General features: G+C 39.4%; 1 protein-coding gene across 30 annotated transcripts in view; it reads right to left on the bottom strand.

Annotated features, from left to right (window-relative positions):
• LOC102232233 (protocadherin gamma-C5-like) overlaps nt 1–15,783 on the bottom strand; it is a 255,082-nt gene that overhangs the window by 86,504 nt on the left and 152,795 nt on the right. Inside the window, exon 1 of one of the 30 annotated variants that reach the window (XM_023328454.1) lies at nt 12,297–14,866. The exons of 27 other annotated variants lie outside the window; for them this stretch is intronic. In XM_023328454.1, coding sequence (XP_023184222.1) covers nt 12,297–14,681 — 2,385 coding nt within the window. In that variant the 5' untranslated portion in view covers nt 14,682–14,866. Of the gene's footprint in view, nt 1–1,672; nt 4,237–8,864; nt 11,590–12,296; nt 14,867–15,783 lie in introns of those variants that run through there. 2 more of the 30 variants (XM_023328447.1, XM_023328455.1) reach the window with 2 other exon arrangements.

The following is a 15,783-nucleotide window of genomic DNA, read 5'->3' on the forward strand; positions in this document are numbered from 1 at the left end:
ACGTAATGTATCAAAAATTACCCAGTCCGTCAGTCACGGCAAGTTAATACAAGCAGTTTGAAATAACTAAACTATTTAAGAATAAATAATCCAAAATAGGTGTGGATATAAACACCAAATTGATCATTTGGTAAATAGGTTATTTTTTAAAAAGAACATCTTTATAAAAAAAAAGAAAAATAGGAGAAAAATATCTCAGTGATTGCCTTAAAATCGAAAGGTGTAAAACATCACATGGCTACTTTTTTCAGCCGTAAAATATAGACTCCAAGTTCACGCAACTGAAAATAAACAGAACAGAGTTTTTAAAGCAAGGACTTGTAGTAGCACACACTAGCTTGACAAAAATGATGAAAACATTTTTTTTTTTTTTGTCAGGCTGTAAACTTCTCAGAACTGTCTTTTTTGTTGGTGCTTATAATTTTAATAACCTCTTTAGAGATTTATCAATGAGAAACTAAGACTAGTTATGGTTATGCCATGTTTTTTTTTTCTAACAAAGACAGAGGTCTGTGCAGTGGTCAGCACTGAGACATTCTTGCCTTACAGCAAGAAGATTCTGTATTCAACTTCTGCTTCAGGGTATTTATGCATAGAGTTCATCTGTTCTTCTCCATGAATATGTGGAGATTCCCTGGGTTTACCCAGTGTGTTGGGGTGTGCATGACTGCCGCCTAATGATCACTGGACATAAGAAACACCACAACTTTGCAAAGACAAGCATGTACAGGAAATAGATGGATAAGGACAGATTAAGATTTTAAAACAAAGGAACACTTGTCTCAAATGCCCCAGGTAGAGCAGTAAGCTACACTTAAGACAGAATACTTAAAAAATAATCTTTAGTATGACTAGTTTAAAAGGTCAAGCTAAATTGTGTTTGTATAAAAAGCCATATTTAGCACTGAGTTTTAGAATAAATAAGAGTTTATGAACACAGTTTGCTAGTAAGAAGAAGAAATTAAAGATGCTGATAAAACAAGGTGTCCAAAAAACAAGTCAGCATAATAAAGGAAATGATTAATGTTCATACAGTATGTATGTAAGCATAAAATATGACAAAAAGGCAGACAATTCAAGCACATGCCTTGGCTAGAAATCTGAATATTTTTAACATCTTGTCAAATATAAAAAGATATCAACACAGAATGTTGAGCTCCCAGAAATGATTAGACCACATGTTGTTAGGCCTTAGCTGTTTTTATATTAATTTAAAGTGGAAAAATTTTGTCATCTTTATATCTTACATCTATATTTGCCTACTTACTAAAGCTTACTTTTTCAAACAAATATGGTGTGAATTTCACTTGAAGCTGTAGTGTTAAAAGCAATTTCTAAATAGTGAACAGTAAATTCTTATGAAAATTAAGGTATCAACACATTGTAGAGGATACTGATAATTAAAATTACTAGACATATTTACACAACAGAAATGTTTAGACAATCATTTGCCCCAACAAAATGTATCCAAAATTGCACTTAGAATAAAAGTCCATTACACTGCTGAAAACAAGCTATTAACAAAGTAATACAGGGCGAGAAAGCATGTTACTGTTACAAAACAATTTAGTTTAATGCAAACTTTGAATGAAAGTGGTTGTAAAACTATAACATGCAGATGGCAACTGGATTTTGATAATAACATTTGCAAGTAATGTGATAATGTTCTAACCTCTAGAGGAGAGTCAGGTTCATCCAGGATGATCTTCTCACTCTGTATCCGCTGCATCGTCCCTGCAGTACTAGAGTCCATTATCAACACATTCTGACTACCAGCTCTTCCTAATTTACAGTCACTCTTTCTGGAGTCAGTCGTCCTGCAAACCTCGTAATTGTACACGTGTGGCAGAGTTCCTGTTCCCAAAGTGTCTGAGTAACGAGGTGGATAATATGGAATCACAGGGAGGCTGGAATGATACAGGATGCGAGACTGTCTCCATCTGTAGATCTTCACTGATATAATAACCACTAAACACGTGATGAAGAGGAAGGAAACCACAGCCAGAGCCAACACTAAGTTAAAAGTCAAGTTGTCATTGTATTCCTTATCGTGTGGAAATTCACTGAACTCCGACAACACTTCAGGGAAACTGTCCGCCACCGCCACGTTAACAATGACTGTAGCTGAACGAGAGGGCTGCCCGTTGTCCTCCACTATGACAGTCAGTCTTTGTTTCACAGCATCTTTATCAGTCACCTGACGGATAGTTCTTATTTCTCCATTCTGTAAGCCCACTTCAAACAGCGCTCTGTCTGTGGCTTTCTGTAGTTTATAGGAGAGCCAGGCATTCTGTCCAGAGTCCACATCCACAGCCACCACTTTAGTCACCAGGTAGCCCACATCTGCTGAACGAGGAACCATTTCAGCCACCATGGAGCCACCAGTCTGGACTGGGTACAGAACCTGAGGAGGGTTATCGTTCTGGTCCTGGATCAGGATTTTTATAGTTACATTGCTGCTCAGCGGAGGAGAGCCTCCATCCTGCGCCTTTATGTGAAAACAGAAATCTTTGATCTGCTCATAATCAAAAGAGCGAACTGCATGGATGACTCCACTATCAGCACTGACCGACACATATGATGATATTGGTACTCCATTTACAGACGTATCCTCCAGGATGTATGAAACACGGGCATTCTGGTTCCAATCAGCGTCTGTAGCTTTAACAGTAAATATAGACACACCTGGTGTGTTGTTTTCTACAATGTAGGCCTCATATGAGCTCCTCTCAAATACAGGTGCGTTGTCATTTACATCAGAGATCTGTAAGGTGAGAGAGACGCTGCTGGAGAGGGAGGGGATTCCTCCATCAGAGCATGTTACCGTGATATTGTACTCAGAGGCTGTCTCTCTGTCTAATTCACTATCTGTTATGAGGGTATAAAAGTCATTTGATGAAGTTTTAATAGCAAATGGTATATTTTCATTTATTTTGCAATTTACACGACCATTGTTACTTGAATCTGGGTCAGTAACGCTAAACATCACTATGACCGTATTATAAGGAGAGTCTTCCAGAATAAAGTCAGATTTTGACATGATACTTATAACAGGGTCATTGTCATTTACGTCAATAACATCAACAATAATTTTACTGGAGTCAGAAAGACCACCGCTGTCTGTAGCTACAATATCAATTTGGTAATTTTTCGCTCTTTCAAAGTCAATCTCCCCCACTAAAATTACCTCCCCATTTTCTTTTATTTGAAAAGTATCAGACAAACTATCAATAGAAGTCGATAATGCATACGAAATTTTTCCGTTGATTCCCTTATCTGCATCAGAAGCACTGACTGTCGTCAGTGTGGTTCCTTTCTGAGAATTTTCTGCTATAGTTGCTTTGTACACTGACTGTGTAAAAACAGGAGGATTGTCATTTGCATCGAGAACAGTCACATAAATTTTCACTGTACCCGACATTTGCGGTTCTCCCCCATCTACAGCTTTTAGCAATAATGAAATCTCTTCCTCTTTCTCTCTGTCTAAAGGCTTATGTAAAATCATCTCAACCTTTTTATTTCCATCCGCCTCATTTTCTACCTTCAACACAAAATTGTCCGTAGGTTTTAAGCTGTAATTCTTTACACCATTTCTGCCGATGTCTAAATCAACTGCTTTTTCTAAGACAAATTTAGAGCCCGTCACCGCAGATTCGCTGATTTCAAAGCGCTTCTCGCCATTTTTAAAGCTGGGACTGTTGTCGTTGATGTCGGTAATCTCGACTGTTATCCGAAAAAGCTCCATGGGTTTTTCTAAAATGACCTGCAAATGCAACGCACAAGGCGTCGTCTGTCTGCAGAGCAACTCTCTGTCGATCTTTTCTTTCACCAGAAGGACTCCTCTTTCTCTGCTCAGCTCGATGTATTCCGCACTTTCGCCCGCAAAGATGCGCGCTTTACCCGACTGTAATCTTTTCACATCCAAACCCAAATCTGTTGCTATGTTTCCCACCACAGATCCCTTTGGCATTTCTTCAGGAACAGAGTAGCTGATCTGACCTAGAGCTGAAGAGACGCAGCAAAGCAAGATGGAAAACAGTACTTGCCGTTCCATTGTTCTGTCCGATGCTTTGCACTCCCGTTCAAAAAAATAGATTCAATCTCAATTTACTCAAAGAAATAGAGCCAAGAGAACGTGGAAGAAACAATAAAACAAAACCCATTCAAATCCGGATGATAGGAAGAACTTGCAACAAAACAGTCAACAAACGATCTGTGAGTTTTACGAAGCAGCGCTCTTCTCTCAATTTCCTCTCTAAAATAATGACATGGCACGGGAGGTTTGCTTTAAACCTTTTCAACAACTGCAAAAAAATTGACCAACAGCGGCGCACAGAGTTGACAGAGCAAAACTGCAAGAGTTGTTAGGTAAATATAAAATGACTTCTGTAAAACCGCAATAAATTTTTTTTAAAAAAATTAAATCATTCAAAAAAGAATAATGGGTAACACAAATCACCAAAGGGAACCAACAGTGCATAATTACTGAAAAAAAACCAAAAAAAAAAACAAACAAAACATTCCCAAAGTAAAGAAACAAATGTAATAGAGTATTAAGACACAAGGAGAGAGAGAGAGAGCGAGAGCGAGAGAAAACTGCAGCAGGAGTTTAGGTGATTATTAGCGCTTCTGTCCAGGGTGCTGAAATTTAGCATGCCTCTAAGCCTTTCGTTACCAAGTCTTATAGTGACTACAAATTAAATTAACTTAAACTAAAAAAAAAAAAAAAAACATTTTAAAGTACAATAAATAACCTTGAAACACTCGAAAAGAAGAAAGAGATAAAATAATAAGCCTCGGTAAATTATCAATAAAACGTTATTGCTTTGGAACTAAGCAAAAAAAAAAAAAGAAGAAAAAAAAAGTTAAAATTCAAACAAACGTGCAGAAATTCAAAAGACTGTAGCTGATTATTATAACTGACCTCTAGAGGAGAGTCGGGTTCATCCAGGATGCTCTTCTCATTTTGTATCCGCTGCATCGTTCCTGCAGTACTGGAGTCCATTATCAACACGTTCTGACTACCAGCTCCTCCGAACTTACAGTCACTTTTTCTGGAGTCAGTCGTCCTGCACACCTCGTAATTGTACACATGTGGCAGAGTTCCTGTTCCCAAAGTGTCTGAGTAACGAGGTGGATAATATGGAATCACAGGGAGGCTGGAGTGATACAGGATGCGAGACTGTCTCCATCTGTAGATCTTCACTGATATAATAACCACTAAACACGTGATGAAGAGGAAGGAAACCACAGCCAGAGCCAACACTAAGTAAAAAGTCAGGTTGTCATTGTATTCCTTATCATGAGGAAATTCACTGAACTCCGACAACACTTCAGGGAAGCTGTCCGCCACCGCCACGTTAACAATGACTGTAGCTGAACGAGAGGGCTGCCCGTTGTCCTCCACTATGACAGTCAGTCTTTGTTTCACAGCATCTTTATCAGTCACCTGACGGATAGTTCTTATTTCTCCATTCTGTAAGCCCACTTCAAACAGCGCTCTGTCTGTGGCTTTCTGTAGTTTATAGGAGAGCCAGGCATTCTGTCCAGAGTCCACATCCACAGCCACCACTTTAGTCACCAGGTAGCCCACATCTGCTGAACGAGGAACCATTTCAGCCACCATGGAGCCACCAGTCTGGACTGGATACAAAACCTGAGGTGGATTATCGTTCTGATCCTGGATCAGGATTTTTATAGTCACGTTACTGCTGAGAGGAGGAGAGCCTCCATCCTGCGCTTTAACGCAGAATTGGAAATCTTCGATCTGCTCGTAGTCAAAAGCGCGAACTGCATGGATGACTCCACTATCAGCACTGACAGATACATATGAGGAGACTGGCACTCCGTTAATATAAGATTCCTCCAGTATGTAAGAAACACGGGCATTTTGATTCCAATCAGCGTCTTTGGCTTTCACTGTGAATACAGAGACACCTGGTGTGTTGTTTTCTACAATGTAAGCCTCATAAGCGCTTCTCTCAAATACAGGTGCGTTGTCATTTACATCAGAGATCTGTAAGGTGAGAGAGACGCTGCTGGAGAGGGAGGGAACTCCTTCATCAGAGCAGGTCACTGTGATATTATACTCCGAGGCGCTCTCTCTGTCTAATTCACTGTCTGTCACTAAACTATAGAAATTATTCGTTGATGACTTCAGCATAAATGGTATGTTTTGACTAGTGTAACAATGCACCTTCCCATTTTCTCCTGCGTCTCTGTCCTCAGTATTTATCATGGTAACAACGGTATTTAATTCAGCGTTCTCTGGAATTACGTTCGACTTTGACATTATGTTAATTTCCGGACTGTTGTCATTTGTGTCTTGAACGTCAACAATTAATTTGGACGAATCAGTGAGTCCACCATCGTCACTAGCAACAAGATTAAGTTGATAATTTCTGGACTCTTCAAAATCAAGATTACCAGTTAACATAACCTCGCCGTTTTCTTTATTTATGTCGAATATTCTACTTTCGTCGTCATTTCTAGAAGTGATGGAGTATGTTATTTTACTGTTAGAACCTTGATCTGCATCTGCTGCTGTGACGGTTACAACAACTGTCCCTCTGGGTGAGTTTTCGGTAACAGTAGCCTTATACGTTTTTTGCGTAAAAACTGGAGCATTATCATTCGCGTCTATAACTGTAATCACAATCAGCATCGTACCTGACATTTGCGGTTCTCCTCCGTCTACAGCCGTCAAGAACAGATTTATCTGCTCCTCTTTCTCTCTGTCTAGCGGCCTCTGTAACACCATCTCCACATTTTTATCTGGCTGATTATTGTAAAGCTTCAGAGCAAAATTATTCGTCGGCTGTAGTTCGTATCCACGGACACTATTAACGCCAACATCAAGATCTACAGCTTTTTCCAGAACGAATGTTGCTCCAATTGCCGCTGACTCGCTTATTTTGAAAACGACCTCCTTTTTCTTGAACATTGGTGCATTATCATTAATATCTGCAATCTGGATTGTTATTGTATAAAATTCCATGGGGTTTTCCAGTATTATTTGAAAATGCAACGCACAGGGCGTCGTCTGCTTGCAGAGCGTCTCTCTGTCGATTCTCTCCCCGACGAGGAGGAGTCCTCTTTCTCTGCTGAGCTCCACGTACTCACTGCTGTCTCGGGTATAAATCCGAGCTTTGCCCGAAATAAAACGCTGCGCCTCCAAGCCCAAATCGTGAGCTATACTACCAATCAAAGATCCTTTCGGCAATTCTTCAGAAATAGTGTAGCTGACCTGCCCGATAACCGAACCGAGAGCGAACGAAAACAGAATCAGCGTTACTTGCCTTGCCATTGTCCTGCGAAAATTCTTGTCTAAAGTGCGGTATTCAATCTGTAAAACGGGCATCAAATCCAATGTGAATTGTCCTTGCGGGGTGGTAGTCCACACGAAAAATTAGTGCAAAATTCCACGGTTCTTTCCAAGACGACGTACAGAAACGGAGCGCCTCTTTCTCCTCTGTTCAGTCCTTTCTTTATCATGCGGGCGGAACAGAGGAGGTGCTGAAACAGACGTGTCTGTTTTCTACACTCCGGTCAACAGCGGCCCTAAGAGTCTGTATATGAAAACTGCGGAACACAAAAAGCAATGAATCCTTTTTTTAATGGGTTCAAAGTATAAAAACCCGATGATTATTGAAAGCTTGCATAGTTATTATGAATAAAGTTTTTAATATAGTCTTTCATCAGTCATCATATTTGTTTACAAGCCTTGAAGATAAGTGGTAAGATTTTGGAAAAAAAATAGGCATTAACAGTATGAATGTGTTGCAGTATATCATCCTTGTTCAACTCAGTATCCTAATTTAATGCAAGGCTACGCAGGTAGAAGGTTTCTATCACTCAAAACATCATCATGAACTTCTCGTAAAATGATATGTCAACTGATAATATGAGTATAAAACACAACAAATAAGCAAAAAAAGAAAGTCAGAAAGTACATGCTATCTAAGCTGAGACGGATAAAGAACTGACCGTGGTTCTGAAACCAGTCGTCCTCAACAGTCACTATTATTGACTGTTAGTTCAGCCATAAATTATAGATACTACTTTTTTAATCCAAGTATATCTGTAAAAGCGTTCAGCGTTCAGCAGACAAATAAAGACATATAACATATAGCAGAAAATCAAAGACACCTTTGATAATTGAAAAACTGATAACGTACACAAAAAATGGTTTACTAAATAAAAAAAAAGGCTCCTTCAAGATGATAATTCATCGATTTATCTGAGATGGTATTAAAAGATGAAGATGTAGGAATTTTAAAATAACCCGTTCTTGAGATGGGCAAAACATTTTCACAAAGGAATAAATAAAAACAAAATAAAAGAAAAAGGAAAATCCAAGCAAATAAAAATTAAAAAACTGCTAAATATTATAGGAAATTTTAAACAAATAAATGAATGGGGTTATGGTGGTGTTTACTTCAACTGTTGCTGTCTGTGATTCTCATACAAACAAATTGTGAATGAATAAAAACACTGAACAACTGATTACAAGTATCAGAAATAATCAAATCCAACCTGTTTGTCTGTTTCTCTGCCTACTTAAATGCCTGCCGCCTTTTCCAGGCATAAGTGGGTCATTATAGGTGTAGTTAAAACACTGTTGCAAAAATACTTGTCAAACTAAAGAGAATTGTACTACAATCAAACAAAATATGAGGTACCATAAAACATCATATAATGTAAGTGACTGTTATTAAACACTAAACTTGAATGGATACAGAGTAATAAGTTTTGGGGTCATCTGGACTAGATAAAGTGCGACACAAGAACAGGGCATTTATGATTTAAATATATTGTAGGGCAACAAGGCATAAGAAGAACCAAATAAATCAAACCATTCTAACCTCTAGAGGAGAGTCGGGTTCATCCAGGATGTTCTTCTCATTCTGTATTCGCTGCATCGTCCCTGTAGAACTGGGATCCATTATCAACATGTTCTGATTAGCAGCTCCTCCGAACTTAATGTCACTTTTTCTGGAATCAGTCGTCCTGCACACCTCGTAATTGTACACGTGTGGCAGAGTTCCTGTTCCCATAGTATCAGAGTAACGAGGTGGATAATATGGAATCACAGGGAGGCTGGAGTGATACAGGATGCGAGACTGTCTCCATCTGTAGATCTTCACTGATATAATAACCACTAAACACGTGATGAAGAGGAAGGAAACCACAGCCAGAGCCAACACTAAGTAAAAAGTCAGGTTGTCATTGTATTCCTTATCGTGTGGAAATTCACTGAACTCCGACAACACTTCAGGGAAGCTGTCCGCCACCGCCACGTTAACAATGACTGTAGCTGAACGAGAGGGCTGCCCGTTGTCCTCCACTATGACAGTCAGTCTTTGTTTCACAGCATCTTTATCAGTCACCTGACGGATAGTTCTTATTTCTCCATTCTGTAAGCCCACTTCAAACAGCGCTCTGTCTGTGGCTTTCTGTAGTTTATAGGAGAGCCAGGCATTCTGTCCAGAGTCCACATCCACAGCCACCACTTTAGTCACCAGGTAGCCCACATCTGCTGAACGAGGAACCATTTCAGCCACCATGGAGCCACCAGTCTGGACTGGATACAGAACCTGAGGTGGATTATCGTTCTGATCCTGGATCAGAATTTTGATAGTGACGTTGCTACTGAGTGGAGGAGAGCCTCCGTCCTGCGCTTTGACACGAAACTGGAAATCTTTGATCTGCTCGTAGTCAAACGAACGAACTGCATGGATGACTCCACTATCAGCACTGATGGACACATAAGAGGAGACTGGCACTCCGTTAACAGCAGAGTCCATCAAAATGTAAGAAACCCGCGCATTCTGATTCCAGTCAGCATCTGTAGCTTTTACTGTAAATATAGACAAACTTGGTGTGTTGTTTTCTACAATATAGGCGTCATATGAGCTCCTCTCAAACACAGGTGCGTTGTCATTTACATCAGAGATCTGTAAGGTGAAAGTGATGCTGCTAGAGAGGGAGGGAACTCCTTCATCAGAGCAGGTCACTGTGATATTATACTCAGAATATGTTTCTCTGTCTAATTCACTGTCTGTCACTAAACTGTAAATATTATTCGTTGACATTTTCAGAACAAATGGTATATTTTCATTGATAAAGCATTTCACATTCCCGTTTTCAGCAGAGTCTGTATCTTCAATATTTATCACTGTTACAACGGTGTTCACTTCAACGTCCTCTGATATAACATTTGACTTCGACATTATACTAATTTCAGGATTATTGTCGTTTATATCTTGCACTTCAACAATTAGCTTACAGGAATCAGTAAGTCCTCCATCATCTGTAGCTCCTATAATAATTTCAAATAGCTTGTTTTTTTCGAAGTCAATATTTCCAATTAGAGACACCTCGCCATTTTCCTCATTAATCTCAAATATTTTCCTAACATTTGATTGCGTACTTGTGATTGAATATGTTATTTTTCCGTTAGAACCTTGATCTGCATCTGACGCTGTGACAGAAGCAACAACAGTGCCTATCGGCGAGTTTTCAGTAAGCGCTGCCTTGTACGTTTGCTGTGTAAAACGTGGAGCATTATCATTTGCGTCTAAAACGGTTATTACAATAACCATCGTTCCCGACATTTGCGGGTCTCCTCCGTCTTTAGCGGTCAGTACTAGATTTATCTGCTCCTCTGTCTCTCTGTCTAAAGGCTTCTGTAACACCATCTCCACGTTTTTGCTATCATGTGGATTATTGTGCAGCTTCAAAGCAAAATTATCGCTTGGTTTTAATTCGTATTTTTGAACTCCGTTGATTCCAACATCGTGATCCTCAGCCCTCTCTAACACAAATTTGACTCCTGGTGTCGCTGATTCACTTATTTTAAAATGCATCTCGCTTTTTTCAAATGTCGGCGCATTATCATTAATATCTGTAATCTGGACGGTAACGGTGTAAAATTCTATGGGATTCTCCAAAATAATCTGAAAGTCTAGACTACAGACCGTAACCTCTGTGCACAGCGCCTCTCTGTCGATTTTTTCCTTTACGAGGAGCAATCCTCTTTCTCTGTTCAGCTCCACGTACTCCAAACTGTTCCTGGTATGAATCTTCGCTTTACCTGATATAAAACGTTTCGTATTCAAACCCAAGTCATGTGCGATGTTTCCCACCAGGGAGCCCTTTGGCATTTCCTCTGGAACAGAGTAGCTTATTTGTCCGATCGTCGAGTTGATGAGAGAGAGAGAGAAAAACGCCAGCAGTACTTGCCGCTTCATTGTTTGATCTGATTCTCTCCCAATGGAGCCCAGCCTCTATTTCCACACAAGCTGGTATTAATCGTCCAACATCAAATCCGAGCGCGTCTTCATGAAACTCTGACGGCGGAGAAATCCAAAATGGTAATGTGTAAACGCCAAGCTTTATCAAACAACCATCGTCCGTCAGCAATTTTCGGAGGCTTTCTGTTCGAGCTCCCGTTGCGTTATGGCGATGTTACAAAGGAGTTGCAGCAGCCTCACGCATATACTGGGTCAACAAATTTGAAGTCAACAGCGGCGCTAAGAGTCCAGAGAATAAAACTGCAGAGCAGAATTAGGACGTTCAGCTTTTAATGTTTCTGCATAAAAAAAAAGAAAAAAAAAAAAAACGTATGAAAAACATGAAGCTTGACTGACCTGACTTAACACGTAATTACAAAATATTCAGACGTAAAAGTCAAAAAATAATTTTTAAATCAAAATCCTTCACACTTTAAAATCGAAATCATTTTGCATCCGCATGTTTCAAAAATACGTAAGAATTCAAGAGAGAAGCCAGGAAGTTAGTGAACTGAAACAGGACGGTGATCATTAATGATCATTATTAAGGTGATTTTTGAAAAGGACAAATATCATAGAATTATGAAAGAGAACGTTGTTGGAAAGTGGAGACGAAGATAAACATAAATAAATCACTGTCCATGGTGCTGGCGTTAACTAGCGTCGTGAAGAAGTAAAATATTCTGATTGATAAAGGTGAAAGATAATTTTCTCAAATGAATTTAACCACTGAGGGCATATTTAAAAAACAATTTACTTCAAAAGGGGCAAAACCCATGATCTATGTTTACATTATCTGAAATCTCAGGCTGTTTTTCATTTATTTCTTTTTTCAAATTCACACTGTCAACTCACAAATACACTGTACATCCACCAAAACTTATTACAATGCAGAACTTGTAATTTATTTATTTTTTTTTCATGAAACTTGCGGTAATTGCATTTTAAACGCTTGATGACAGAAAAAAAAGGGGGGAAAACAAACAAAAATAACTATCTAACCTCTAGAGGAGAGTCGGGTTCATCCAGGATGTTCTTCTCACTCTGTATCCGCTGCATCGTGCCTGTAGAACTGGGATCCATTATCAACATGTTCTGATTAGCAGCTCCTCCGAACTTAATGTCACTCTTTCTGGAGTCAGTTGTCCTGCACACCTCATAATTATACACATGTGGCAGAGTTCCTGTTCCCAAAGTGTCAGAGTAGCGAGGTGGATAATATGGAATCACAGGGAGGCTGGAGTGATACAGGATGCGAGACTGTCTCCATCTGTAGATCTTCACTGATATAATCACCACTAAACACGTGATGAAGAGGAAGGAAACCACAGCCAGAGCCAACACTAAGTAAAAAGTCAGGTTGTCATTGTATTCCTTATCGTGTGGAAATTCACTGAACTCCGACAACACTTCAGGGAAGCTGTCCGCCACCGCCACGTTAACAATGACTGTAGCTGAACGAGAGGGCTGCCCGTTGTCCTCCACTATGACAGTCAGTCTTTGTTTCACAGCATCTTTATCAGTCACCTGACGGATAGTTCTTATTTCTCCATTCTGTAAGCCCACTTCAAACAGCGCTCTGTCTGTGGCTTTCTGTAGTTTATAGGAGAGCCAGGCATTCTGTCCAGAGTCCACATCCACAGCCACCACTTTAGTCACCAGGTAGCCCACATCTGCTGAGCGAGGAACCATTTCAGCCACTATGGAGCCACCAGTCTGGACTGGATACAGAACCTGAGGAGGATTATCATTCTGATCCTGGATAACAATTTTCACAGTAGCATTACTGCTGAGTGGAGGAGAGCCTCCATCTTGCGCTTTGACGCAGAACTTGAAATCTTTGATCTGCTCATAATCAAAAGAGCGAACTGCATGGATGACTCCACTGTCAGCACTGACGGAAACATAAGAGGAGACTGGCACTCCGTTAACAGAGGATTCCTCCAGTATGTAAGATACACGAGCATTCTGGTTCCAGTCAGCATCTGTAGCCTTTACTGTGAATACAGAGACACCTGGTGTGTTATTTTCTACAATGTAGGCCTCATATGAGCTTCTCTCAAAGACAGGTGCGTTGTCATTCACGTCAGATATGTGCAAAGTGAGAGTGACGCTGCTGGAGAGGGAGGGAACGCCTTCATCAGAGCAGGTCACTGTTATATTATACGCAGATGCGCTCTCTCTATCTAAATCACTGTCTGTTACTAAACTGTAGAAATTATTTCTTGATGATTTTAAAATGAAAGGCACACTTTCTTTAACAAAGCATTTTACCTCTCCGTTTTTTTCAGAGTCTAAATCTTCTATGTTTATAATTGTAACAACAGTATCAGGTTTTGAATCCTCAGCTATTACATTTGAGCTTGACATTATCCTTATTTCAGGTCTGTTATCGTTTATGTCTTGCACATCGACAATCAATTTAGAGGAATCCGTCAGTCCACCATTATCACTAGCGAGGAGATTTATTTGAAAGTGCTTTGAAGTTTCGTAATCAATATTTTCAATTAATACAATTTGTCCGTTTTCCTCGTTTATCTGAAACACCTTTCTGACGTTATCTAACGTGTTTGTCATTGAATATGTTATTTTACTGTTAGGACCTTCGTCATGATCGGACGCCGTAACTATAGCAACAACTGTTCCTTTCGGGGAATTTTCAGTAACAGAGGCTCTGTATGTTTTCTGTGTGAAAACTGGAGCATTATCGTTAGCGTCTAAGACTGTAATATCTATTAACATCGTCCCTGATCTCTGTGGCTCTCCCCCGTCAACAGCTGTTAACACTAGACTTATCTGCTGCTCTTTCTCTCTGTCTAAGGGCTTTTCCAAAACCATCTCGACATTTTGTCGGCCATTAGCGTCACTGTGCAGATTCAATGCGAAATGGTCTGATGGTTTCAGCACGTAATCCTGGAGATCATTGATTCCGACATCATGATCCGCCGCCCGTTCTAACACAAATTTTGCACCTTTCATTGCAGTCTCGCTAATTTTAAATTTCATCTCGCTCTTTTCAAACGTCGGTGAATTATCATTGATGTCTGTTATCTGGATGGTAACTGTGTAAAACTCCATCGGATTCTCCAAAATAAGCTGAAAATCTAAAGCACAAACCGTGGTGTCTGTACACAGCGCCTCTCTGTCGATTCTCTCCTTGACGAGCAGGACGCCTCTGTCTCTGTTGAGCTCTACGTACTCCGCGGTGTTTCTGTTAAAAATCGTGGCTTTACCGGATACCAAACGTTTAGTGTTCAATCCTAGATCGTGAACGACATTTCCAATCAAGGATCCCTTTGGCAATTCTTCTGGAATAGAGTAGCTGGCCTGCCCGACCACCGAGTCCAGAGAAAAGAGAGCGATAACAAACAGTACCGCCCGATTCATTGTTCTGTTTTTCCCCGTTTGAGCTTCCAGTCTTTTGTATAAAAAAACCCCCAACAAAACAAACAATCACTAAAATCGACTTCCAGCCTCCGGTTAAGAGTTCAGTCATTTGCAGAATGAAAAAAAATGGTCGAAGTAGTACGCGTTTATCCTTTTTTTCAGCAATCCTTCCGCAGTATAACTGTCAAATGATCAACTGTGCAAATTGTAAGGATGGTGGAACCACAAAGACGCCCTGATCCGTCAGCATCTGGCCAACAGCGGCCCTAAGAGTCTAAACCATAAAACTGCAGAACGTCACGCATAATCTCCATGTCTGGTTCTAAAATTTGAAAACACATGTACAACATTTAAAAGAAATATTTTATAAGGATTTTCCCACACAGCTGTGGGCAATATTTATAAAATATATTATTTATATAATTAAGATGTATCAAAATATAACCAAAACTACAGTAAATTGATCAGATTTAGGAAATGTAAAAGGGCCAGAGTTATAATAATAATAATAATAATAATAATAATAATAATAATAATAATAATAATAATAATAATAATAATAATAATAATAATAATAATAATAATAATATTTTTATTTCTGGTGAAAATATGTTTGGCACTTCATTATCTCCTGAAACAAAGCTCAAGAATGTTGATCTTGATTGTGTTTAATGGTTTTCTTTCATGTTTAAAATAAATGCTTGTACTGTCACTTTAAGAGAGCGCTGTAAAGTGACGTCAGCGCTTTACTAACTCTCAGTTGGCTCAATGCAAACCGAGAGGAAAGGACTGTTGACCTATGAGAGCAGAAAACTGTATGTTCTTGAGGAGTTATGTTATTTTAACTGGTTCAAGCATGTGTCACTGATTTATATCTGAAAACAAGCAGAAGAAGAAAAAAATCCAGAGGGAAAAAATCAACAACCTTGAATTAAAGTCCACAGCGTGTAGCACAAATCATTTCAAAATGCAAATTTTAAACATATTTTTATGAGAAAAGACCATAGAGAAGAAACCTTTACATAGAACAAGCTGTTCAAAACTCAAGGCAAAAATTGAACCATGGACAGCGCATGACTCTCCCAGCTAATGTTTCTGTCCA

Source organism: Xiphophorus maculatus, chromosome 23 (genome assembly GCF_002775205.1).
Source record: "Xiphophorus maculatus strain JP 163 A chromosome 23, X_maculatus-5.0-male, whole genome shotgun sequence".
NCBI lineage: Eukaryota > Metazoa > Chordata > Actinopteri > Cyprinodontiformes > Poeciliidae > Xiphophorus > Xiphophorus maculatus.